At 47.2% G+C, this 25,913-nt stretch overlaps 2 protein-coding genes across 6 annotated transcripts in view; one reads left to right on the forward strand and one right to left on the reverse strand.

Moving 5' to 3' along the window:
- ADAMTS10 (ADAM metallopeptidase with thrombospondin type 1 motif 10) overlaps positions 1-3,302 on the reverse strand; it is a 37,610-nt gene extending 34,308 nt beyond the window's left edge. The window contains exon 1 of one of the 3 annotated variants that reach the window (XM_085517587.1): positions 2,951-3,302. The gene's annotated coding sequence lies outside the window, so the exon portion shown is untranslated. The remainder of the gene's footprint in view (positions 1-2,950) is intronic. The other 2 variants (XM_015886630.3, XM_085517584.1) reach the window with 2 other exon arrangements.
- Positions 3,303-6,503: 3,201 nt separating this feature from the next.
- On the forward strand, positions 6,504-23,048 carry ZAP70 (zeta chain of T cell receptor associated protein kinase 70). Of its 3 annotated transcripts, none has more exons than XM_015886793.3 (13): positions 6,504-6,716; positions 15,853-16,307; positions 17,048-17,208; positions 17,346-17,484; positions 18,643-18,721; positions 18,990-19,030; positions 19,802-19,850; positions 20,147-20,321; positions 20,553-20,759; positions 21,037-21,229; positions 21,373-21,513; positions 21,982-22,094; positions 22,374-23,048. In XM_015886793.3, exons 2-13 carry the CDS (start codon positions 15,906-15,908, stop codon positions 22,495-22,497), a joined length of 1,824 nt encoding a protein of 607 aa, XP_015742279.1. In that variant the 5' UTR covers positions 6,504-6,716; positions 15,853-15,905; the 3' UTR covers positions 22,498-23,048. The 3 variants fall into 3 exon arrangements, with proteins under 3 accessions (XP_015742279.1, XP_085373763.1, XP_085373764.1); XM_085517637.1 differs by lacking the exon at positions 6,504-6,716 and adding an exon at positions 15,045-15,284; XM_085517638.1 differs by lacking the exons at positions 6,504-6,716; positions 15,853-16,307; positions 17,048-17,208; positions 17,346-17,484 and adding an exon at positions 17,517-18,309.
- Positions 23,049-25,913: the final 2,865 nt, after the last annotated feature.

Raw genomic sequence — 25,913 nt, forward strand, 5'->3', positions numbered from 1 at the left:
ATGCTTGGTCCTGCCACTCTGGAACAAAGGATGACTGCAGTTGGAAGGCACTCATTGAGATCCCACCCCACACCCAGAACAGGGATAACAGAACGTGCTGTCTCACAAGCATATGTGGCTTCCTAAGGAGGAAGCTGCAACCCAAAGGCCACCCGGCACACTTATCTGTGCCCGACTGCGGTGGGAATAAGGAGATGCTTACCCTGATAGGGCTGAAGCAGTGATTCCATGCTGGTTTTGACCGAAGCCACTTTGGGGTGAAGTCTTGGGCCCTGCTAAGGTCAGTGTCACAATTGCCACAGTAGGGAGCCAGGATTTCACCCTCAGATCCAACTAGAAACAGGAATCTATGAATGACTGAGTTTAGAGAGATGTCTAGAACTGCACAGGAATTAATTTGGACTCCTTTAAAAAACGGAGCTACAATGGAAGAGTAGAAAACAATAGCAGCAATGGTGGTCTGGGATGATCGAAAGGAATGCAGACACACCGAATACACAACCATGGCACATCCCAAGCATGTCTTTTCCCAGCCAGGGCAAATACAGAAGGCAGGAGAGCAGCAGAGCAGCTGGATGGACACCCTGCACTTAGCATGTGCCACTGACATTGCTCTACTGAAGTCAGATGGAGCAAAACTATTTTGGCACAGTTTCTCACTGGAGAGTCTCCCAAAGCTGGAATTGGTTGCAGACTTGATTTAAGGCACTCCCAGTAACCGAGATAGCAAGATTTGCCTGATGTTATTCCTTTACAAAACTTCCTTTGGTGTTGAAAAGTGAATCCATACCCAGGCTGGTGGTTTTGCTGTTTCTCACCCTGCAAGAGCTGCACGTGGGATCTGACCTCCTTGCAGATTCCCAGGAAATGGCTGCGACTCCTTGCCCTGCAAACATTTCCTACTGGCTATGGGGTCAAGCAAAGATCTTTTTGACTTACATGTCTTCAGCACATCTGAGCTGACATCATCCTAAGCACGAGGGAATCGTTTCTGAAAACTTGACAAATTCGGTCCAAATTCTGTTTGTTTTAAGTTAATTTGCGTTAACTGGAGACCTAGGCAGGACAGGACGTGACAAACACATCCTGCGGTGTTTTTGGCTTCGAAAGAACTAATTGCTGGAAACTTGGCAAGAAAAGTGGTTTTTGGAGTTGGGGGTTTCAGATAAGCTTGAGACGAGCGCTCTAACACAGCCACCCCCTGGGTGGGCCTGATGCAACCTGCACTGGAAGCCCTCCATGGAGCTGCTCCCTGGGCAGCAGAGCCCATGCAGACTCTGGATCAGCACTGCATGTAACACGCACATTGGGTGGCCTTGAGCCATCTGTGATAACATACAGGTTGGTAATTAAAAGGCCTCTCGCATGACGAGTAGAAACTGTTTATGTTGAGCAGGCAACACGTACCCTTAGGGTTCCACTTGGCCCCATTGATTGCTCATTCAGTCCCGGCTTATCAGGGCATTCCTCTGCCAAGGGAAACAGCTCAGCCCCAAAGACTTATCTGGGGAAAGCATGATTTAGAGGAGATGACAGGACCTTTCCCATCACACCACCAAGCAGCTGCTGGGGGAACGCAACAGCAGACGCACCTACAGGCATCGGAGGTTTCACAAATAGAAAGGAGACAGAAAGTGGAGGGTGCTGCTGGTGGGGCCAGCCCAGAACAATGGGATGGAGCAACCAAGGCAGCCAGCATGAGCCTTATATGGAGAAATTTCATGACACTGGAACCATCTCCCCAGCACTGAAGGAAGCCGCATTGGGTGAGGGTTTGAGCCAGTCCAGGCACGGCACTGCAAGGAATACCTGTGCAGCCCAGCACAGCATCTCCCCTTCCATCATCTATAGTGTGATGGAGACCAAAAAAGAGCAAAGACTCCAAAACTCTTCCTGCTATCACCACTCAGTCATGCAATCTCTGCTAACACCACCACTAACGAACAGAATAAGAAACAGATCTCTGGTGTGGCTGACCCATCTCCAGCCAACCTGGGTATTGGTGTGGACCAGTACAGGGAAACAAAAGCTCACTGATATGCCCACAGTTGAGTGGAACAGCCCCCAAACAGGACCAAAATGGTCAGCAATGTTGAATTTGGCCACCAAGCACGGTACCTGCCCCGATTTCTCCCTCTCTGATAGAGATTTATCAATGTTAGTTTATAAAATCTTTCCTATTTATAGCACGGCTCCTCCAGCTCTAATGAGATAATCTCCTGGCATTTCACCATCACTAATATTTACTTTGATGTCTAAAATAACACATTCGGAGGGATTGATCTCCTTTAAAAAAGCCTTTTAAAAAAACCCTTTAAAAAAAGCCTTTAAAATACCATCAAAGCAGAGACCATGTACAGCCCACGCAGCAGGGCCAAACGATGCACACAGCTTAATGACTTTGCAGCTTTTTCAGGTCAGACAGTTTACAATCCCCCACCCGCACCACTCCTGCGGATGGAGAGCAAAAAAAGGGAGAGAGGAGCACAATCTGTGTTTATCCTCATGGAATGAGGAAAGAGAAGAACGCTCCGCTCTGCTGCAACCACCGCCGTAATGCTGGAATTAAGAGCTTCCCCCCAACCCAGCAGCTCTGCTTTCAGAGCACCCAATTTCAGAGCAGCAAACATGCGACTGCAGCTCCGCGCAGTAAGAAGTGGAGAGGCGCAAGGAAAAGGGGGAGGTGAGCAGATGCCGACCGCCGCTGTCTGCAGACGCTTTGAAACACAACCCTGCGTTTTTAATGGAAACTCTGAATGTTGGAGAAGGGTGAACATGGTTTTCATTCTCATAAATGTTTTTTCCAGCATGCAACGCTCTTCGGGCTCATTCCTTCTCCAGGGAGACGGTTCTGATTTCAAAGAACATTCGCATTCCCTCCTCCCCAGACCACCCCACTCCGACCTCAAAGAGTTTTCTCTGCAAAGATTATTTTAAAGAGCGTTTTTACCTTCTCTAGCGTTTTCCCTTCTTTCTTCTTGTTTTTTCCCCCCCTTTTTAATTCTTTTTTTGTGTATGTGTGTTTTTTCTCCTCTTTTAATTTTTCCTTTTCCTTTTTTTTTTTTTCCTCTCCCAGCTGCGGCCAAAAGCTCTTCTCTCTCTCTCCCCCTCAGTCCTGTGAGTGTCAGAAAGTTTCCAGGCTGAGGGTTTATGTCGCCTTCCTCAATAACCTCCTTCTGTCAGACCCAGGCAGTGCCGCAGCTACAGGCTTTGCTAAAAAGTCTCCCTTCAGGAAGTGAGCAGTAATAAGAGAGCGGCTCGGAGGCAGCATGTATAGGGGCTGCTCAAGAGAAAAAAAAAAAAAAAAGAAAAAAAAAAAAAAGAAAAAAAGGGAGAAAAAAAACTTTGCTCAGGAATTTTGCCAGGATTATCCAAAAAGAAAAAAGAAAAAAAAAAAAAAAAAAGAAGAAAAAAAAAATCCCAAACCCACAGGGCTGTAAAGTCCCGCCCTGAGTGCTGACATCAGTGCAGAAGGCAGGTCTTGCTGCAGCAATATAAAACCCATCAGCTAAAGCACTGTGAGGAGCAGCCATCCTCCTGGGCAGCCCCAAAGCAGGCAGGATAGAGAAAGCAATTCGGGATGTTGCTCTGATAGTTGCCCCTCACCACTCCGTCCTCCCCCTCCCAAAATAAAACCCCAACAAAACAAACCCAAAGCAGCAAAACAAATACAATTCCCAACCTTCATTTTAACTGCAGCTTCAAAATAATGTTATAAAGCCAATGCATGTCTGACAAAATGGCCTCAACAAAGGCCTACAGCACCAGTGGGCATTGGCTTTACAATTAAAAAAGCCCTCAAGAGTTCACCGATGTTTTAAGAAGTCCCTTCCCGAGGACAATGCATTGCTAAAGTAAAGAATAAACACTGCAAGTAATTAATGGTGCTTGTTTAAATACAAAGCTCTCTCAGGACACATAAAGCAATAAGCAGTGAAGGGCAGGAGCTCATTTCCTTCTTCCGTTTCAAGTCTTCTTTGGGATTTCAAAATGGAATATGTAGGTTTTGGTAAAGAGAATCACCTGGTCATGCTGCAAGCATTATAAATACATCCCCCCCCCTGAGCCAGGGGCTACATCCTTGCATTTAACAGCCATGTTGGATTCTCATCCACAGCCCGAATCCCTCTGAACTTGCTTCATATGGAGAAGCAATGGATGGCTCAGAAGGAGTCATACTCAGCAAACACCTGAGATGAGGTCTGTGGGCATTGCCTAGGAGGTGTGCTAGTCCCAGCAATGCTAAAGGGACGTCTCCCTTGCTCTCAGAAGGAGAGTTCTGACCATGCATGGTCACCACCACAAACTCCATCCCTGGTCCTGCCCCTGGAACCAGGACATCCCAGGATAGCAGTGAGGTCCTTGCACTGGTCCTGGCTCTCTGCTTGAGAATGGAGTTCAAAGAGACTGCAATTGCTAGGCTGGATTTTTGGCTGGTTCCCTGGTTGGGTGGAAAGAGTGGTTTCCTTCCTCTGCAGGCCACGCTGGCCATTGTCTGAGCCTTCACAGCACAGACATAAAAGAGCAACCAAACAAAGTGCTTGGGGTTTAATTGAATGGTGCCAGGGAAAAACTAATTGCTCAAAGCATGGCCTGCTGCCATCCCAGGGGCCGAAACTTGTCTTCAAATACACTCAGTGTGTAATTAAGAGGGACTGAGGCTGCAAACATCCATCTCTCCTGCTCAGGAGCACAGGAATGAGCTGCTTTGTGCTACCTGCTCCTCTCCCTGCCACATATGCTTGGGGCAAAAACCTGCACAGGGCTGTGCAAAAGCTCTCATCTTCACACCAAACCACACAAATTCCACAGCTCAAGAGCTGAGTTCACTCCAGCCCAGACCTGCCTCTGTAGGGTAATGGTGCACACATTCCCAAGGGCTCATTGCAAGCACGGGAGCCTGGGAAATGGGAAAGGATAAAGGGATGTGATACAGAACAAAAAGATGTGCCTTAAAAAAGGGCTCCACAAGAAGCTGACAGCCAAGACCATTTAGTCTCCAGTACCTAACATTGCTAGTTGCTCCCTTCTTTGAAGATGAAGCTGCATCTCTCAAGGATACCTAAAATCGTCTCTCTGTAACTCCCCAGCATCCCCGCTCACATATTTAGGGGTGGAGAGGACCCAGGAGCTCAGCAGAGCTGCAGGACCCATTCCCAGCACTCAACAGCCCGAGGACACTGCACCCTCGTGTGGCTGCACAGAACTCTGCAAGGTACAAACCCTGCAAGGATGCAGCACTGAACCCAGGTAAAACATCACCAGCAATGCCTGCACGGTGTGTCACTTCTAGAGGACACTGACTGATGCCCAGTGCATCCAGCACACCCATAGAATCATTAAGGAAAAGACATCTACAAGCATAAAAGCCCAACCATCCAGTTACCACCAATATCGCCCACTAAGCCACGTCTCAGATGCAGCACTTGTAGGCCACTGCTCATTTTAAGGCTTCCATTCTCGCAGATGGAGGACAATGCTGAGGCCCAATGGGGTCATTTTGTATAACCACTTTGTCCATAAAATAAAAATTAAGAGCTCTTGCTACATCTACACAGGGCAGGGTTCCCAGCTCTGGCTCTACATCACAGCCTGGCCCCACATCCATGTTGGGACTAGCTCCTTGGCCACAGACAGATCCTTTTTATGTTTGCACAGTACCTAACACCACAACACTCCATTTGGGCTTCTCACTACTGCTGTAATAAACAAATGCTCTGCTTTGTTTGCAGCCCAAGTACTGCAGGTTGAGAACCTGTGAACAAAACCAGCTGTAAACAAATGGTTTTGATTTTCCACTGGTGTGGAGACATGTAAACTAATTGCCCAACTGTGGAAAAACAGTTTAATTAATGCCAGGTGTTAGAAAAAGAAAAAGAATGGGGTTGGTGTCTCCCAAACTTCAGCTTGAAAGAGCCACTGCTAGTTCTGAAAGCAAAGCTGGAAAAAAACAACTATTTCTGAGATCTTTACGCATTGCATGAACTTTGTGGGCATTATTGGCAAGGGACAAATGCATAAGTGAACCTTGCTGGGAAGCAAGACCTCTCTGCTCACACTGCAGAGGTGGGTGTGTGAGGACATTGCATTTTCACCTTTTTTTATTGCCTGGGTGACTCATCTTTTATCTCAGGATCTCACCCTGTGCTTAAAAGAGACTTTAATATGGATTTGAAGACCTAACCTCTGGAACCCATCACAAACTGCCACACCAAAGACATGAAAAATTCCAAGAGGCTGAGAACCAAAGGGCACAGCATGGCAGATGTGCTTAGTGCAAGGCTCACTTCCCAAGGAAAAGGAACATCTGCTCAATGGGCAAGAGGAGAGCTCTGCTGTCAGGCAACGTCTTTGCTCAACACGTTTGCTTAAATAAAAACAGATCTTCACCACCTTCCTCGGGTTTGTATTCTTCCATTGAAGACCTGGCACTGAGATCTCGGTGCTCTTTCACTTTGTAGACTTACACAGCTTTTATTTTTTCTTCTTTCCTTTCCTGTGCAACAAGGAAATAGGTCACATTTCAAAGAAACCAGCAAACGGAGGTTAGCAAATGCCAGACAGCTCACTGGATAGTACGGCCTTTTCCCCTCCTATATTCCAAAATTGACACATTTCTCACTCGCCAAAGAACGTTTTTCCCCCTCTTTTTCTTTCTTTCTTCAAAACTGCCATAACAACCCCCTGACGGGACGTTCTGCTCATCCACAAGCCAGGTAAGACCTTCTTTTTCGCTGCCGGTAGCTCTTCTACAACATGGCTGCTTTGTTCCTTGCCTCGTAAGTGCTCCATACACCTGGTTTGTGGTAGGGTGGGAGATCTTGTGAAGCACTGGTGTTAATAGGCCCAGCTGAACCCACTGTGCTGCTTCAGTATGCTTCTATTGACTGCTCCATCGCTGCTTGAGAAGACCAGCACAGTGTTACGGGGCCACCATGCTCTCTTTTTGGTGTCGGGGTATTTATATCATAAGATGAAATGGGAGCTTACAGTCAATAACTGGGACCAGTCTTTCTTTTATCTCTGGACATAAAACATCAGAATTTGCCTTCTCTGGAAGCTTCCCTTTAAGTCCATTGCTGTCTGGGAGCCCATGTGGGAAGAGTGAAGGTATTTGGCACCTGTTGGATAGTGCTCCAAGTAATCAAGAAAAACAGAAGAGCAAGTATATTCCAAAAAGAGGCTTCTACCACATTTATATTTGTTTCTCTTTAATTCTTCATCATCTCATCTGTTACGGCTCTGCACTTTGCTGTGAAAACAGGCACAATTCCAAGTCCCATCAGTTCGAGTACAGTCCATGGTGTTATGGAATAAACTAGAACAAAGGAAAATTCAGATTAAGCCTCAGAAAACATTTCCTAATGGGCAGATCTATCAGACGGTGGAATGGAGGCTGCAGAGATGAGTGGGAAACTGCAGGGGAGACTGGAGAAGGGATTAGGTAGCCTGGCAGGGCGCAAGCAAACTGATCTACGAGGTTCTGCTTCCTCATATATTGATGATTTGTGTAGTTTCAATCCTTCCCCATCCTTATCCCTCGCCCAAGTCCCTGTAGAGCTTGCCGATGCTCCCACGAATACAGCTTCTTACATAGATATGGATGGTGCCACAACAGTATTACAAAAATCATAAGGGAAGGGCCCTGCTAAGTCTTGGATTGAATGGGCACAACAGAGACTGGGGGACCCAGGCTGGAGATAGCCTAGAATAAAGGGCAGACAGCAGCGACAGTGGGGAATGTGGGCAGCTTTCTTCCAACTCCAGCAAACAGAAAGCTACTTTAAGGGAAGGAGGTCTTAAGATGAATCTACATCCCCAAATTGTATTCAAATAGCTGGAAAAGAAAGTCCCTTAGAGCTACCAAAGTAACAGAAAAGCCTCATGCAGATTTAGCCCTTTACTTTCCATGCCTCAGCTCTGTATTTGGAAAATAGAGATAGCACGCTGCCTGCTAGTGATGCAATTCAACACTCAGAACAGACCTTTTCACATAGGAAGTGATTGTGAATGCAAACTTCCATTACCACTTGCAAGTCACACGCTTTGCTCAAATGCCTGCTGTTCACATGCAAACACACACCTACACTTCAGAGCAGATGTGCTTTTGCAAGAACTAGCTGAGTTTCTGAAGTCCAAAGTCAATTTCCCCTGCTCCCAAAAGTGTTCGTTTTTCTCTTCAGAATTTCTCCTTATGGTTATGTGGATAAAGCACTAAGGGACAGGGTTTAGCACTGGGACTTGGCAGGCCAGGGTGATGGTTGGACCTGTGCCGTTCTATGATTCTATAGAGACAAACTTGAAGAAATATCAGAACTTTTAACTACCATTTATTGACTCAAATCTCATACTCACATCCTAGGGAAAATCCTGCAGCTGAGGTGCACAGCACCACTGATTTTTGCCCAATTAGCCAATAAGGAAGTAACACTGCACCTGGATGAGTGCTAAAATCCATTAAAGCCTGAAAAGAAAAGTATTATTGCTTCTGAAAGTCTTCTAAATAATCCCTCAGTAGAGTCCATTAAGTAAAGAAAGCCACGATAGTTTGGGTCAATTAAGAACAAATTGCTCATCTGCTACCCTTGAGCAGACCACACTGGTATCTAAAAGCTGAGATCTGCTGGGTAGATGGAAAACTAGCATGGTATTTTGCGTGAGAATGATGACCCTCTTCCTCTTCGATGTTTATGCTGATCCTGAAGATTATGGGGTTTAGATGTACATTTATGGCTAGCCCCCCGGTGTCTGATCTGAGATTCTAATCTGTCACACACACAGAGCTGAAAGGCAGAGGTGAGAGTATAACTACATCTATTTTTAAACAACGACAGCTTCATTTGATAAAGCCCTAAGGAGCAGCGTGAGACTGCACACACTGCTCTAAATCAATAGAAGAAGCTGTTATCATGTCAAGGTCTAAAGGACAGAGGTGCAAAGAGCCAGCAAGCACTGCCCCAAGGAATGCAGTTTTGATGCAGGAACAGACAGCAGCCTGCAGGAGGGCCCTAAGAGTGAGGTGGCTTGAGATGCTGGAGGAATAGGCAGAACTTGAGGAGGGTTCAGTGCTACCTGCAGCTCTGCATTCACGTTACCAGGGCAGGGTTAAACAGCACAGGGCAATTCTGAGAACTCAGCTGGACCCATGCAGGGCACGACATGCCCCGCACAGCTGCCAATGCCCCAGCTCCCCAGGACCTGGAAGGTTTTCCACTCCGTCTTTGCTGGGATTGCAGAAGAAAAACCTATTTGCAACTAATTGTTGTTGGTCTCTCAGCCTGGTTCGTGGTGGGTGGGTCTCAGCAACAACAATTCTGCCAGCAATGCCCAAGCAACCGCAGGATGGGAACATCCAGCCTGTCCCACCATGGCTGGGTGGCAGCCAGCATCCTGGAGGGCACTGCAGCACAAAGCCCTGTCCTTGGACCACAATGTTCTCCTTCAAGAATTTGTTTTGATGGGTTACTGGCGGACCACAACAGAAGCAGTTGGCATGTTCAGCCGACAAGGGGAGGGCTGCAAGAGGGTGAAGCAGAAGCAAAGTGACCAGAGGGCTTTCCAGAAGACAGCTTAACCCTCTGCTGCTCAGTGCAGTGTCCTGTGCTCAAAGAAAAGAGGATGGTGTTTGCATTTTCAGCTGCAAGAGTTCAACATTAGCTTGCTCGGTGGAAGAGTTAAAGGAGATGGTGCATCTTGCCATCAGCAGGGACAGCACAGGCAGACATTAATGCATCCTTCCATTGATGGATGCAAATTTCCACTGATAGTATAGAAAGGATGAAAGCTAAGAATCTTCCAGATCTTAGAGAAAGAGCTATTTTGCACCTTAGTGTGGCTGATCACTGAGCTATATCACAGAAAAGTGCAGGGCAGCAGTAACTGCTTTTCATATACCCCTTGTCTGTGAACAAGCAGAGGACCTGTTCTCATTTCAGACACTGATGCTCAAGAAAAGACCACCCAAAAATGTTAACAGTGGAAGAAAAATGTTTCTGCATTCAGTGTTTTTCAGTATTCCATGGAGCTTTGGCTGGACTAGAAGTTACCTTGGCCAGAGAAAGAAGAAGAGTGTAACTTTCCCTAAGTGGAACTCAGAATTGCAGAAATGAGATATAGGAAAGTCCTATTAGCTCATCCCAGTTTCTTCCTGCCCATGGACGACAGTTCCCTGCTGTACTTTTTCTGACCCAGTGCTAAGTGAGTAGCAGCAGGACTTCCACTGACCTCCCCGGAGATACTGTTCCACATCCTGATGGATCCTATTAGGAAATGTTTCTTACTAATGAGCGGAAAGTAAGGCTGGTTATCATCTCCATTATCCACATGTCATTTTTTTCAGTGCATCCAAACAAGCTTTTACTCCATAAGATGATCATATTCTTCAGATGCTTGATGGTTGCTCTCATTCCCTGCCTGCTGTCCTGTCTGCTCAATGTATAATGCACATAATTAGTTCCTACCCATTAGTCACATCAGCCAGGCCCTTCACTTGCTCCATCCTGTGCTTGCAGTGTTTGCAAACACTTCTAGAATCAAAGCTCCTACTGAAATAAGTGGTCTCCATCCACAGCATGCAGGTGCCAGGATAGTGTCCACCACCAGCACTGAATCATATATATCATATGCAAACAAAACTCACCTTTGTGCATCTGAGAAGCAATGAATGCACCCAACCCTCTTCCAACCCCTTTCCCACCACCCACTTGTTCACAGGAATATTTTGCACACAAAAGCAGCGCCAGCGGCAAACACCCAAAGCCCCACATTTGGTCATGCTCAGATTGGCTGCTAGACCCCTTTGCCTGGCCTTTCAAAATGAGATTGAGAAACCTCAGTGACTCACAGCCATTTGAGAGCCCATGGCTCTTACTGCAAGCACGGGGAAGTTCGCTTTGGTGTCTCAGCCAAATTCTGAGCTGGATATATTTACTCTGTCTGCCTAAATCGCCTCTAGTAGGGCTAGGGAAGGTCATCTCCTTAAGGTACTATTGTTGTCAGTATTGTAGGGCTGGGTTATGGAGCACCTCGAGCACATGGCAGCCTTCCTCCTGGCTGAGGTTCAGGGCACCAACACCACCTCAATACAACCTGCTCGATCCTGCCTTAGTAGTAATTGCATATCCCTGTCCTTTTCTTCCCCTAATGACAGGGATTGGAGAGATCTGGGGGCAGCTTCAGAGCAGGACTATAAAACAGAGCAAGATTTTGGTTATGTGTAGAGATATTGGCTGTCAGCTCCAGCTCAACCTGCATGGCAGGTAAATGCAGGGACAGGTGCTGTGCTCACTCATCCTCAGGACATCCTGACATTGTTCATTTAGACACTCTGACCCACAGCCGAGTTATCGGGCTGCAAAGCACTCACCAACACCAGGCAGTGAACAATGCACTGTATTTAACCACGCTGGAACCTAATTAAAAGCTGTTCAGGATGAGTGGGTCCAGGGCCAGAAGTGTTTCCAGCGGCTCTACAAAGGATCAGCAGGGTGTTCACAGCCTTCCAAAGCAAATCCACATGCAACAGCTGAGCAACTTGTGCTTTAGGGCAGTGTTCCTCTGCTTTGTGCCACCACCCCTACCCATGGATCCTGTACCCCACCTGTGCCCCAAGAGAAGCTCTTTAATGGGCATATTTGGAATAAGAGAGGATGCTCTGGATGGGACCAGAACTCAGGGTTGTTCCTACACTAACCCAGCTACCAAATACCCCAAATAACAGTCACAGAAACACACTGATTCCTGCATGCATACCCTACTGAAAGCAATCATCAAATCCAACTCCCAGCTCCACACATCACCATTCAAACCCTATGGCTGAGAGCTCCAGCATCCCTGGGGAGCCTGTTCCATGCCCACCACCCAGTGGTACACCAACTTTAGTTGCCCTTTGGTCAACTAAATGGGTAACTGTCATAAAAATGATGTTATTCTCGCTGTGTTTTGGCTCAGGGAACCACACTCTGCCTGTTTTCTGTTGTGCAGCACTGCAGAAACATCTGCCCCAGCATTCTGTGGGTTTACAGCCACCAGTGAAAAGCTCAGAGGAAGCAAGCTGGCACCAGACAGCGATGCAATCCCAGCCATTAAAGTAACAGCTGGAGCAAAGGAGGCAGATAGCTGTAACTACTGGGCCCAGGCAGGTGGTCCCCCCTCCTCTGCCCCCTCCCCATCTCCTGCTCTCAAGGAGAGAAGAGCAAATTGCTTCCGCTCATTAGCATCTGACAAATAACCACAGAAGGAAAACAAGTCCCCAGCAGGATATGAATGAGCTCAGGCCTTTACAGCCATCTGACTGCACCAAACAAGCGTGTCATCAATTCTCCACGTTCTGCTGCACCGTTTCTCCTCTTCTGAGAAGGATGAGCACCCTCAGCCTCAGGTTTAGAGGGGCCAATTCGAAGCAAAAGCAGCAAGGAGATGTGGAGAAGGAGAGTCCCAGCAGTGCTGAGCCCCTTCGTGGGCCCCATAAACACCACATTGGAATTACATGCTTTCCTTTCAGACTGTGGGCTCTCTTTGTGGCCAAATGACTCCCATGTTCTGCTTCAAAGAGCAGAGGTGTGCAGAGTTTCTGTACACGGCCAGGGATCCATGGGCAGAGATGGGCTATTTGGGCTTACCTGCTCATTTCAACAATGAGAACAGATGGGGTCCTTGGGAAAAAAACAACCCATAACAGGCTTCCAACAACAGCAGGGAGCTTTTTCCATGCAATTTCTGTCAACACAACCATTTCAGGTAGGACTGAGTCAGGAACACACACCTACAAGTACAGGAGATCATTATCTTCAATGACAAGCACTAGGCACCCTGCTTGGGTGAGCAAACAAATGGGCTCAGAGCTTCACCAGCTCCCACTCACACACAGCTTAAGTGTTAACATGTGGTTGGGTGGCTGAGGTTTGGGTGTGCAGTCAGCAGCAGGGAGGTCAGAAAGCAGCTGAAGCCAGGAAATGTAAGTGCTTGTGAGGAAATCTTTGGAATAGCTGCCATGGAATGCATAAATGAAATCTGGACATTAATCACAAGCAATTAGAAGGCTACGGTCAGGACAATCCAAAGCAAGTTTAGGGTTTAAAGCAAAACTATGAAGCATTTAAAGTTGATTTAAAGTTATTTCGAGGCTATTGGCATTTAACATTTAAAAGATCACATCCCATGGCGTCGAAAACAGCTCAGTCCATCTTCTTGACCAGCCCTCAACTCACAATGACATCAAAAGGCAACCTCTACACTTGTGACACTGTTCAAACGTTTAATAGCAAGTGGCCAACTACATATAGATTTATTGACTGACGTCTCAATGGCTTCCTGCCTGGCTTTCCTGTGCAGACTGTACTTTTTACGTGGGTGTCTTTTTTTTCCCGTGCCTCCTTGTGTCATAACATCAACTTGCAAACATGGCGTTATCACAGCCCCGAGGGGCTGAGAACCCAGAACCAGGAACGCCCAGTATTTGCGCTGATGCAGCCTGAGGGATGGAGATAGAGTTCATATCAAGAGTGATAATATGGTTCATCTGTGGCAGCAAGTCTTATGCAAAACGGGAGCCAGGGCCTGAACCAAGGGGTTCCAAAGCCTAAGCCAGCTCTGATCACTGCCTACACTCTGATATCTCCCTGAGGCTCTTCTGACTCCAGCCCTGGGCTTGGAGAGAAAAACACTCTGTTTGTGACCAAACTGCCTGTGTAGGCAGCTGGAAACTTCATGAGAGCTCAGTGATGATCAATGGCTTCTGCTGATTGAACGGTTTTCAAACATTCCATTTTCTGTGATGTTTTTGTCCCGGACTTTACAGAGAAGGGAACCAATGAGTTTTGGTGCCTCATCCGTTTACCTAATCACTGTTTATCCCAGGTAGAAAGTGGAAATTAGTAGCACATGAAGAAGGCTGTCAACCTCCCACTGCACACTCAGCGCTTCCTCTTCCTTCCCGCGTGAACGTGACTCATGAGCTTACTCTGCAGTCAAAAACAGGAGTTGCAGTGCTTGCTCTTCAACCCACCACCAGTGTTCCCATCTCAGGAGCTGAACTGGGAGATACTGAACCCAACATAAGGGCTGCTTTGCTTCCTGGAGCATTTCCATTGAGCTCCAAGCACTGACTGCTGTTCAAGTTTTTAGCTATGGTGTGCTGTCGTTTGCCTTCTGTCTCATACTGGCAGATCAGCCAAGATCCCACTTTGTTTCATTTATTGATTTTGATTAAAAGGGCTTTGGAACTCAGAATTTAGGCTTGCTTGAGCTGCCTGACAGGGCTTACACTCTTTCCACGTGCAGGCTGCAAGTGCTGCTGACGGCTTCCTGTTGTGGTTTCCTGCCTTAGCTGAAACACCTCCTCCTTGCGCCTGCTCTCCCTTCCTGTTCTCATCAGAGGGGCACTTCTGGGCTTAATGAGCACAACAAACAAATAGGTAGAGAGAAGAGTCTGGTTGCCATAAATCCAATTCCCCATTGGGTCTGATGAACACTGAGCAGAGCAAGGTGCACAGGGCAGAATGGTTTCCTCCTGAATCCTACACCATTCCTACCAAACCAGAGCACACATCAAACCCTCCCCTATCCTTGGGAGCACAGAGCTGGCACCCAGTTATGGATGCCCCATTCTTGGAGGTGCCCAAATCCAGTTTGAAGGGGGCCCTGAGCAGCCTGATCTGGTGGGGGGGGCACACAGCTCTCAGTGAAGGATTGGAGCTTGATGATCATTAAGATCCCTTATAACACAACCATTCTATGATTCTGTGATTCTGATGGCCAACCAAGCACAGCTCCAGCCTGAGAGCCACTTCTGCAACAGCAACAGTGATAAGCATTACTCTCCCCATCATGTTCAGAAGTGGGAGTGATGCTGCGAATAAATCAGGGTAAATACCAGAGAACTGGCCAACAGGTTGGATTTCCTTTACCCTAAATATGAGCAGTGCATTTGCTGGAAGTGCTTAAGGACACCATGACTGGCATGGTTAGTGGGCATGGTGTGGGTGGGCTGATGCTTGTACTAGATGCTCTTAGTGGTCTTTTCCAACCTTAATGGTTCTATGATTCTCTGACTCTGGTCTTTTTAGGGTCAGCATCTGCGTAATGACAAAACAGAAGATTAGGCTCCGGGGAACAAATGAGACCCTGTAAATGTCGTAGGATTTCCGTTCATCAACGTGGGTGATTTTAGTTGTTTTGATACAAATCAGTAACTCTCAGGGAAAGGGACTCTGCAGTGACTCAGTCAATGAAGTGCCATTTCTCACTGCACTTTCACCAAGAACCAGCACTGCAGCAGCGTGGTGGTAGGTTTGCTTCTGGTTTTAGGTTGTTCTGAGCAGGGATCTGCAGTAATGCTTGCACATTTCAGCTTGATGGAGACTGGGGGATTGAATTTGCTTTGCAGTTATGGCTGGCCACCTCTGAGCTCCAGTTTTCTCTGGAGCACATGGCAAGATGTAGAAGTAGGAACTTATAGTAATTGTAATCAGAGTATTGACCAGCCAGAATTTCCTTTTATTGTGGACAGTGCCAGAGAGAAAATAGGAAGTAAAAGCTAAGAACACTGGGATAGATGTAAGAAGCACAGTGAAGATAATTTGTGACTGGAGCAGTTGGCTGTAGGATTTGGTGCAGTCTCTGCTTGAACTAGATGAGAATCAGGTGAATTTCAGCTTTCCATTTCTAGCTCTGTTCAGCGTAGAACAGAGGATTCACTGTGTGGGGTTCTCTGGGCAGAAATGTGAATGCATCCACGTAAGTGATGCTCGAAGTGACCCTAAAGGCTGAAGAACACTTGGATAAATGAGTTTGAATCCCAGTTACCATTTTTGAAAGATTAAATCAATGAAGTACTTTGGTTCTCTCTTCCAGATTGAGCACCAGTAGCGTGTGAGCCGAGCCGGGCAGTCCCAGCGTGTGCAGCAATGCCAGATGCTGCTGCTCACCTGCCCTTCTACTATGGCAGCATTGCCAGGTCAGAGGCTGAGGAGTACTTGAAGCTGGCTGGCATGTCAGATGGGCTGTTCTTGCTGCGTCAGTGCCTGCGCAGCCTGGGGGGCTACGTCCTCTCCATGGTGTACAACCTGCAGTTCTATCATTATGCCATCGAGCGCCAGATGAATGGAACCTACGCCATCGCGGGTGGCAAAGCACACTGTGGGCCTGAGGAACTCTGTGAGTTTTATTCCAAGGACGCCGATGGGCTCTGCTGTACCCTTCGCAAACCCTGCAACCGCCCCAGTGGTGTGGAGCCCCAGCCGGGGGTCTTTGACAGCATGAGGGATAACATGGTGCGCGAATACGTCCGGCAGACATGGAGACTGGAGGTAACAGTCATGGCCAACAGCACCATGGAGTGCAAGGAGAATCTCTGGGGCTTACCCCACCTCCCATCCTCAGCTCCTCTATCACTGTCTTCCTCCTCTTCTGTCACATCATGGTTCTATTTCTCCCTCTTTGTAGTTAGACCCTCATCTGTGCCTCCATAACATCATGATGGAACCAGACTCAGAACTCTTGCTCAGGTTTTCCTTGCTATTCAAAGTCTGTCTGCAAAAGACCTCTAAAAGTGACCCGTTTTAGACTAGAGGTGCTTGTCAAAATGAGAGCTTCAATAAGATTTCTCCATGAAGCTGAACTGTATCTGCTGGTAGATAACACAAAGGACATTGCCACCTACTGGCAAATGAAAACCTGCAGCTCCTCAAAAAGTGTGGAGCTGATAGAACTCATTTACAGCAGCACATATTGATTTCCAGACTGCACTGCCCTTGGTAAGCTGTACTGCACAGGGACAGCAGGCAGCAAAGGAAGGGGTCCTTGTCCCCCAGGAATGCAGAGTTGGAAGGCACCCACAAAGCTGATGTCAGATCCTCCATACGAACATGGTGGCTTCACTCTTATAGGATTATTAAGGTTGAAAAGGACCTCTAAGACTGAGCCCAATCTCAACCCACCCCACCATTCCCATGCCCCTCAGTGCCACATCTCCATGATTCCTGAACACCTCCAGGGATGGTGACTTCTCCACTTCCCTAGCCATGCCTCACTTCTCTCTCTCTTCCAGGGAGATGCCCTTGAACAGGCCATTATAAGCCAGGCCCCGCAGGTGGAGAAACTCATTGCTACCACAGCCCATGAGAGGATGCCCTGGTACCATGGTAACATTGCCCGGGATGAAGCTGAGCGGAGGCTTTATTCTGGGGCACAACCTGATGGGAAATTCCTGTGAGTACACAAACCCTGGTAGATGCTGTCAAACCCATCCTACCCACCATTTCCCCTCTTTCCAGTGCCCTCTGGTTATTTGTTTCACATGAGTAAAAAAACCTTGAGTTGCTTTTAACAGTTCTTCTTCCCACCAGGCTGAGAGATAAAAAGGAAAACGGCACTTACGCTCTGTCCCTTGTCTATGGCAAAACAGTTTATCACTATCGGATCGACCAGGACAAGTCTGGCAAGTACTCCATCCCTGAGGGGACCAAGTTCGACACACTCTGGCAGGTACCGTGCTGGGGGATGATGAGCACTGCTGTCCTAGCAAAGAAAAGGCTAGGACCTTTGCTTTGCTCCCTTGCTACATCTGCCTATGCCTTGGGGATAAGGAAAGGCCATCTGGAGCCTTAAAGACACCAAGAGCTTGGAAGGTCTTTAACATCTTGCACATAGAGACTCGGGAGGCCCATAAGTCTTGAGCCAACTCCCAAAACCTTGACGTGACCGCAGATCCAAGTGCCAGGAGACGCATCCTGTCACCCCCCGGGGGCTGTTTGCAGACAGGAGATGGCTGTGATACCCCACCCATGAGGAGGGGGCTGGGTTTTAGGGGATGTGACAAGTGCCTGAAGCCCAGGTACCACCAACCCTTATCCTGGCATAACACAGCCCAGTGAATCACAGAATAACCTGTGTTGGAAGGGGCTCTTAAAAGATGATTGAGTCCAACTCCTGGGGCTGCTCCGGGAAAGGAATGCACCACTTCTTCCTGGGGAGGGCTGTTTGCAGACTGTAACTGTTTTGCTGGATTTTTTAAATTCCCAGGACTGTTTTCACTCTGAAACTGAAAGAAAACAAAGACTTCGGGGCATTTTTTTTTCTTCTTTTTTAAATGGAAACAGAACTGTGCCAGGCTCCTTATTTGGAATGAAATCTGAGCCATGCAGGAGGGGAAGAGAAAGTCTGACCCCCTGTGCTCTGGTTGCCAGGGTTGGGGTGGTGGTCTCCAGCTAAAGTGAGACCCCCACTGTGTTGGAAGCAGAGGGTGCTGCAATGGATAAGTGCCTGGGATCCAGAAAGTGAATTCTGCAGTTCTGCTGGGAAAAGCCAAAGGTTCCCTTCAGACTTTATCAGACTTACAGTCCCTTCCGGCTGTGGCAACAATTACATTACACAGAGCCTACCCTGCCCTGCTACTAAAGGTTTTCCCTTTGTCTTTCTTTGGGGCTTATCTAACTTCCTGAACTCTTCCCAGCTCTGGCACACACCCAGATACAAATGCTGTAGGAGTTCCCTGAGTGCACAGATAGAAAGAGGGGAAAGAAACAACTGAATCCCCGAGAAAAGCTGAGAGAAATCATTATGATAAACCATACGTGTTGCCTGCGAAAGAAGAGATGGTTTTCTGTTTGCATTGATCTCTTTCTCCCCTGATTCCTTTATCAGCTGGTGGAATATTTGAAGCTCAAACCGGATGGGTTGATTTTCTACCTGAGGGAAAGCTGCCCCAACCCCAGCATGCCAGGTGAGCTGGTGCCACTGCCAACCTTGGCCTCGGTCACTTGTCCCAGGTATCACAAGCATCACTTCATGTCCTGTCTGTGGGACTCCTGAGGTCTCCCAAGGGCTGGGAACAGTGCCCATATCCATGCATGTTTCCACATCCATTCTGGTTAAAGCGGTAGAAAGGGACTTTTGTGTGGGAGGGATTGGATCCTCAAAGGACTGATGCTCTGCTCCTGCATGGGGTGTAAGCAGACTTTCACTAATAACTCCTCTCTTCCAATCCACAGCCTCTGCAGCACCAGCTCCACCAACCCACCCCTCTGTGAGCGTAAGTTGTGGGGAGAGTCTGTTTTGTTGGTACCTCGTTTAGTGGCATTTTGAAAGGATCAAACTGTGCTCTTCTTTAAAAGGCAACAACTCAACTGGAATATATTAAGGCCAGCTGCAATGCTGTCTCCTTTCCAGCTTGGATGGGGACAAGGAATAGCTGGCCATAGCTACCATCAGTGTCAAGAATGGTTTCCATTCACGCTGTGCTCCTTGCAACACATGGGGCTGACCTTGGGGACCCCCCTCCCCCTGCCCTCCTTTCTGGGCAAGAGTGAGGGATATGTGGTTGGGTTCTGGGAATGCTCAGCCCTACTGCTGGCTGCTGGCCATGGGCCACATCTTTGTGCTCCCTCTGCATCCCCAGCCCCAGGGAACGTCTGTGCTCAGTGTCCAGCTGTGCTGAAACCAGTAAGTTTGGGCTGTGTGAGAGCCCAGCAGAGCCTAAATAAAGGGCTGAGCGTTTACCCAGCTTGTCATAAAGCTTTCACAATCTGTGGTGGGCGCCTGCAATGACTACTGCAAGCATTACTGGAGCTCAGAGCTGTGCTGGATGAGTTGTACCATATAGCAGTGACAACTCTAAGGCTGCAGAGCTGCACAGGGTCCATGCCAGCCAGGACCAGACCAGCTCAATGCTAAGTCAGTCCTTGTGCCCAGCACTGCATCTTACAGTGGAAACCAGCTCTGTTGGACTACAGAGGTTCCCTGTCCCTCACCTCTCCCATTTCCCCTGGCTGCTTTACCCACTTTATCAATGTTTCTTTTCCAGAAAAACCTTGGGCCTCTCAATGCAGATGGATACACACCGGAGCCTGTAGGTGAGCATCTCTTAATGTCCTTAAGCTGAAGGAGTTGCCATTTGTATTGCTTTCTGGTCAAAAAGCCCTGCTGCAAAGCCTCTTTTCTACAAGGGCACCAGCAAAGTCACGTTCCATTCCCTATCCTCTGCCTACTAAATTCTTGGTATCTTCAGTTTGAATACTGATTCAGCTTGAATACTGGATCCTGCAGGAGAATTGGCCAGGAGGGAGGAGAAAATACAAACAAAGGAGAGAGGGGCAGGGAACAGTACATCATTTACAATTAAACAACTGTATCTCTCTGGAACGTGCAGGGAAGTCACGCATGCTACCCATGGACACCAGTGTTTATGAGAGCCCATACAGTGACCCCGAGGAACTGAAGGATAAGAAACTCTTCTTGAAGAGGGACCACCTGATGATTGATGAAGTGGAATTGGGGGCAGGAAACTTTGGCTGTGTCAAGAAAGGAGTCTACAAGATGAGAAAGTGAGTGCTGCCCTGTGAGATGCTCAGAAACTGCCATCCATTTTCTTAGTTAGAGAGACCCTAGAGTGATAATGGGGTGTATAAAAGAGACTTTGGAAGGTCTAAAAAATGGCAACAGTGATGCAGATATCACAGTGTGAGAAGCCTCCAGACCTACAAGTGTCAAATATCCCATGAATCCAGCTGCTGTTTAGTTCATCCATGTGTGTGTTCCTCTTGTACCCTGTGCAGGAAGCAGATCGATGTGGCCATCAAGGTGCTGAAGAGCAACAATGAGAAAACAGTGAGGGATGAAATGATGACGGAAGCCCAGATCATGCACCAGCTGGACAACCCATATATCGTCCGCATGATTGGGGTCTGTGAGGCAGAGTCCCTGATGCTCGTGATGGAGATGGCTTCTGGTGGACCACTCAACAAGTTCTTGTCTTCCAAGAAGTGAGTACTGAATAAAACGTGGCTGATTCTCTGCATTTCTCATTGAACTCATTGCTGTCAGGGAAGTCTGATGTTATAGGGATAGGGAGGGTGATAGTAGCAAAAAGAGATTCCTTTTTATGCAAGCTAATAGGGAGAGATGCTTCTAGATTAGAGATGTCCTTGTTCACTCTTCTTTGCAGCTGGAGTGCTTAGAGGGGACTATGCTGTACAGATTAATGACAGGTCCTTGTTGTCCAGCAGTTTTATTACTGCATTGTCTTTCTATCCTCCCCAGAGACGAGATTACAGTCAGCAATATTGTGGAGCTGATGCATCAAGTATCCATGGGGATGAAGTACTTGGAAGAAAAAAACTTTGTGCACAGGGACTTGGCAGCAAGAAATGTCCTACTGGTCAATCAGCATTATGCCAAGATCAGTGACTTTGGCCTCTCAAAGGCTCTCGGTGCTGATGACAGCTATTACAAGGTAAGTGTAAGCAGAGCAAAAGGTGGAAATAGCCAGCAGGACTGTGGGCTCAGACCCCAGGAACTGGGGCAAAGTAAAACTTGGGTTCAGCTCAGAGCAATCTGTATCACAGGGTGCAAATGTGCCTCTTTGCTTTGCTGTAGGCCAGGACAGCAGGAAAGTGGCCTTTGAAATGGTATGCGCCAGAATGCATCCTTTATCACAAGTTCTCTAGCAAGAGTGATGTATGGAGCTACGGTGTGACCATGTGGGAGGCCTTCAGCTATGGGCAGAAGCCATACAAGGTGAGAAGGCAGAGCTGGGTCTATCACGGGTGGATGCTACAATCTGGATTCCCATTCTAAGGCAGGCTGAGACACACTGAAACTTCAGTTTCCATTCCTTTGAGCTTTTACTGCTGCTGAACAGAAGGGAAAGCAGACAGGCTCACTTCCACTTTGTGGAAGACACAAATTGGATTGCTTGGACCCTGCAGCTTTGTGTTCATGTAAGGGAGAGGAAATGGAAAGCAAACCATTTGGGTTTGAATCAAAGCAGATCTTCTCTTTGATCCTCCCAGCTGCTTGCAGAGCTGAAATATCAGTTGCTCAGTCACTGCTCAGCCTGGGCTTGGGATGAGATACCCAGAGATGCTGACTATATGGGGTTTGCTGTGCATGGACCCAAAGCATGACCAGCACAGATCTGTCTTTACTGGGCCTGTTGCCAGCTCCAAAAACATTAAAGCATTTTCCCACTTGATCGTCTCCTAGAAAATGAAAGGCCCAGAGGTCATCAGCTTCATAGAGCAAGGGAAGCGCATGGAATGTCCCACCGACTGCCCAGCAGAGATTTACGCCCTCATGATGCAATGCTGGACCTACAGGTAAGGACTTCCCTTGCTCATTTCTCTGCTGGCTCATCAGGGCAGTACGAATGAATGTTGTCTCCTGCCTTTGTCTCATTCTCAAATTCACAATGCATAGAATGCATCTACTCCTTGCTTATGGCTTCTCTTCTAATCCTAGAAAGGTCTCATCTCCTTAGCCCTGGCACAGCTTGTGCTGTTCCCCCTAGATTATTCAGTGTCTGCTACCTTCTCCATTGGGTCAACCCACTTTTTTCCTTTATGTTGGCTCTTATTTGTTCCTTTCTGCCCTTGCAGATGGGAAGAGCGCCCAGGATTTATGTCAGTGGAAAACACAATCCGCACCTACTACTACAGCATTGCCACCAAGACAGAAAACGGTTCAAAAGCAGAGGACAAGCCAAAAGCAGCTTTTCCCTGAGTTTCCCCATCTGTCCCTCAACACACACCCTGGACTTCCTACACAGGACCTGGAAAGGCATTTTGCAAGTTTTGACTTTAATCTTTTATATGATGGGGTTTTTTCTTTGCTCCAGAACTAAGAAGCCAGGAGATGATGCTGCCAGCAGACAGAAGAGGAGAGCACACAGCTGCATTCTGTGTCTCCCAAATCCCAGCCATGGTTTATACCTCCAGCCTGACCAGCACACGACAGTACAGGACGGTGTTGTAGTTTCTTCCTACCCACTTCCAAAACCATATCCCAGTATCATAGCTTAATGCCAACCAGGCTTACTGGGGATGAACTATGCTGGCTCCAGTAGACCTGGATTTCTCCCAGTCCCTCAGAAAACAATTCTTGTGCTGGAAACCTGCTCAGCACAGGGCATGGTGTCTTCTTCCCTGCACTGGTTAAAGCTCCTCGTACAACAAAATCCCAAGCATCTGTTGATTGCCCCCGGGCCCTGAATGCGTCTGTGATACTGAAATGACCATTTTGGTAACTCTATAAATAAACCATATTTTTTAGCATCTCTGTGTCTCAGAGTATTGAACTATTGTAAATACACGCAGCTGCTTCAAGCTGAAAATTGTCATTCCCCTCCAGCAATGCAGGGTTTCCCTCTCTGGCCCTCTCCATATCCTTGCAGAGTCACTATCCTCGTCATCCTAGGTTGGCTTTGATACAGAGCTGGAGCTTTCCTGCACAAAGAGCTACTCAGATAAGTCCTCTGTGGAAATCCATCCATCCATCCATCCATCCATCCATCCATCCATCCATCCATCCATCCATCCATCACAGAATCATGGAATCGCTCAGGTTGGAAAAAGACCTCAAAGATCATTGAGTCCAACCACGACCTAACCATACTTGATTATTTCCACTGAAAGCTTTGACGGAATCGAAACCTTTCCGTGGAACATTTCAATTCAGTCTAATCAGCATTTTCAGATGGAAAAGTCTTCTGAAGGAAAATTTCCTTCCAACTCATTTACTCCCGGGGCAAATGAGTGTGGTGTGGGTGTAAGGCATGGTCATGTCAGAGAGCTGGCAGTTGCCACATCCTTTGGCAGGTGAGAATCAGCTCCCTCCCCATCATCAACACACCATGCCATCCTTAGCAAACACCAGAGATTGATTTTGGCTACAATTTGGTGCATTTGGGGAAATAGGCTGGAATGACATGCAGTCAAGAACCCTGGACCTAGAATGAACAGGAAATCCTGTCTAGGCATGGCAAAGTGTGTGGCCATCTATCATCTCTTTGGCTGTCTTTCTGCCTTTTTTGTTCACCAAAGCCTAATACTTTGTAACTTTGACACCAGGTTTAAGTCTAAGACCTCCATCAGCACAACTGTTTCACTTATGCCACAGTTTTCACCAACCCATGTCCAAGTGTGTGTACAAATACACACACAAACATCCCATAAGCAAGGATATTTTGGTCCTTCTTTTGTGCAGGTGTTGAAATTACATGGATGCTATGCTAAGATGGACAAAGTGGGGCTTTCTGTGTGTGTGGCTGTGCAAACCTCACCTTCAAAAAGTCAGTATCATTATGACAGTAAATAGGGAAATCCCCAAACAGAAGATAGATACAGGATCATGTCAGTTCATCTAGTCCAGCATCCATTTATACATCAGTTACCTTCCTTGACTTTAGCAAGTGCAGGCCATGGATGTGGATGGAGAAAACCAGCTTGACGAGATGGACCTTCATGAACTGATTAATTATCTGCCTCTTGTGCTGCTTCATCTCATCTCGAGTGGTTTGACCAGCATCATTCCCTCAGTCTAGCAGTGAAATGCCACACTCTGGTCTCAGAGTGACAGCACTGACACTACAGATGTCAGCGGGTTTTAATAGCAGAAATTGCTGCCAACTCTTAAACAATGGCTCAGGCATGACAGAAGGGATAGAGGAGCCTTCCAGCCCTTCAGGCCAACTACTTCCCAGGGACAAATTCTGCCAAAATCTGTGCAGAACTGCGGTGATAGAAGCAAAATCTATCCCAATTGCCAAATACCTCCAAGATCATTGCAATGAGAGGCCAACTCAGTGTTATCATCCTGGCAGTCCGAATCCAAATCACTGTCCATCACTGAGCTTCTTTCCCTAATGTGACAGTGAGTTACAGAGCTTATATGAAAGTCTCTACTTCATTTTGGCTAAAATATGTCACATCTCATTATTGTGCCCTTGTAGTAACTGGCAGAAGAGTGTGAGAAGCTGTAGACAGTGTCTATTCTTAGTAGTAGCTGGGGTGAATGACCACTGAAGGCAGCAATCCTCCAAAAACACTGATGAGATTCTTCTATTCCCTCTCCCTCTCTGCAATCATCTCATTTTTTTGGAGGCAATTTGAAATTGACGTGTCAAAAAACCCCCCTCCCCAAAAAAAACAATGTGGGAATCTTTTGGCTTCAGTGTTTTGATTGTCCACATTGAAAACCAGTGGAGAGAATAAAACAAGAGAGATTTCCAAACTTAGAGTATGAATATTTAATTGTAATTGAAAATTGATATTTGTTGTGGAAAATGTCCTACTTGATGAAAACCCATCTTTCTGTGGGGAAAAAAATGGGTTGAATGTTTTTCTTCATGCAGCTCTTTTCACACTCAAAGTGCACAGCAGATGGCAACACAGAAACCACTGGGTGCAATAACCTCCAAAATGATCTCTGAATATCTGAAATGCTCTCACAACTTGACGTGGTGGCCCAATCACTGTGTGTGATGCATTTCCACAAAGAGGCTTTTTATTCATATCTCCTTTCATAACTCACCACTTCCAACATGTTGCAGTTAGACCATCATTTCTGGAGATAAGGATTTCCAGATCTTTAAGTCAGAAGGTTGTTTTCCAATGGAGAAAAACAAACAGTGCTCAGCATCTTCTATCCTGACAAGCAAAAAAACCCAGGGCCTTATTTCCCACTGGAAAAAAATTAAGCAAAATATTACATTCTAAGCATGGTTATGATTGGTATTGAGCAGTCTGAAGTTAAGTTGGTGCTTCTGGCTTTAGGCTTACAGCATGAACCTGTGTTGTACCTCTCACCCTGATTTCTTTTGGGAATAAGGAGAGAGAAGAAGAACCGGTTGACGTCTTGGACCCAGGGCACTGCTTTCAGCAAGCATTTAATTCACCCCAGTACATCTCAGTGTCTCATCTTTGGTGTCCACCAGGTGGCACAGGCTGTCGGTGTGTTTACAAACAGGTAAAGCTGCCTACAGTGGTGATTATTGACTGCTCTGTCCCCTCCACTCTGCCCTCACGAGACCCCATCTGGAGTAGTGCATCGAGGTCTGGGGACTCCAGCACAGGAAGGATGTGGAGCTGTCAGAGTGGGTCCAGAGGAAGGCCACAAAGATGAACAAAGTGTTGGAGAAA

The sequence above is a fragment of the Coturnix japonica genome, chromosome 16 (assembly GCF_054131305.1).
Source record: "Coturnix japonica strain WE chromosome 16, WE-NBRP24, whole genome shotgun sequence".
NCBI lineage: Eukaryota > Metazoa > Chordata > Aves > Galliformes > Phasianidae > Coturnix > Coturnix japonica.

Bases quoted from the DNA above. Each gene is read 5' to 3' on its own strand.
- ZAP70 (XM_015886793.3), top strand. From the start codon at position 15,906: ATGCCAGATGCTGCTGCTCACCTGCCCTTCTACTATGGCAGCATTGCC. The intron at 20,760-21,036 runs GTGAGTACTGAA...TATCCTCCCCAG, and splicing joins AAGTTCTTGTCTTCCAAGAA to AGACGAGATTACAGTCAGCA. The intron at 21,514-21,981 runs GTGAGAAGGCAG...ATCGTCTCCTAG, and splicing joins ATGGGCAGAAGCCATACAAG to AAAATGAAAGGCCCAGAGGT.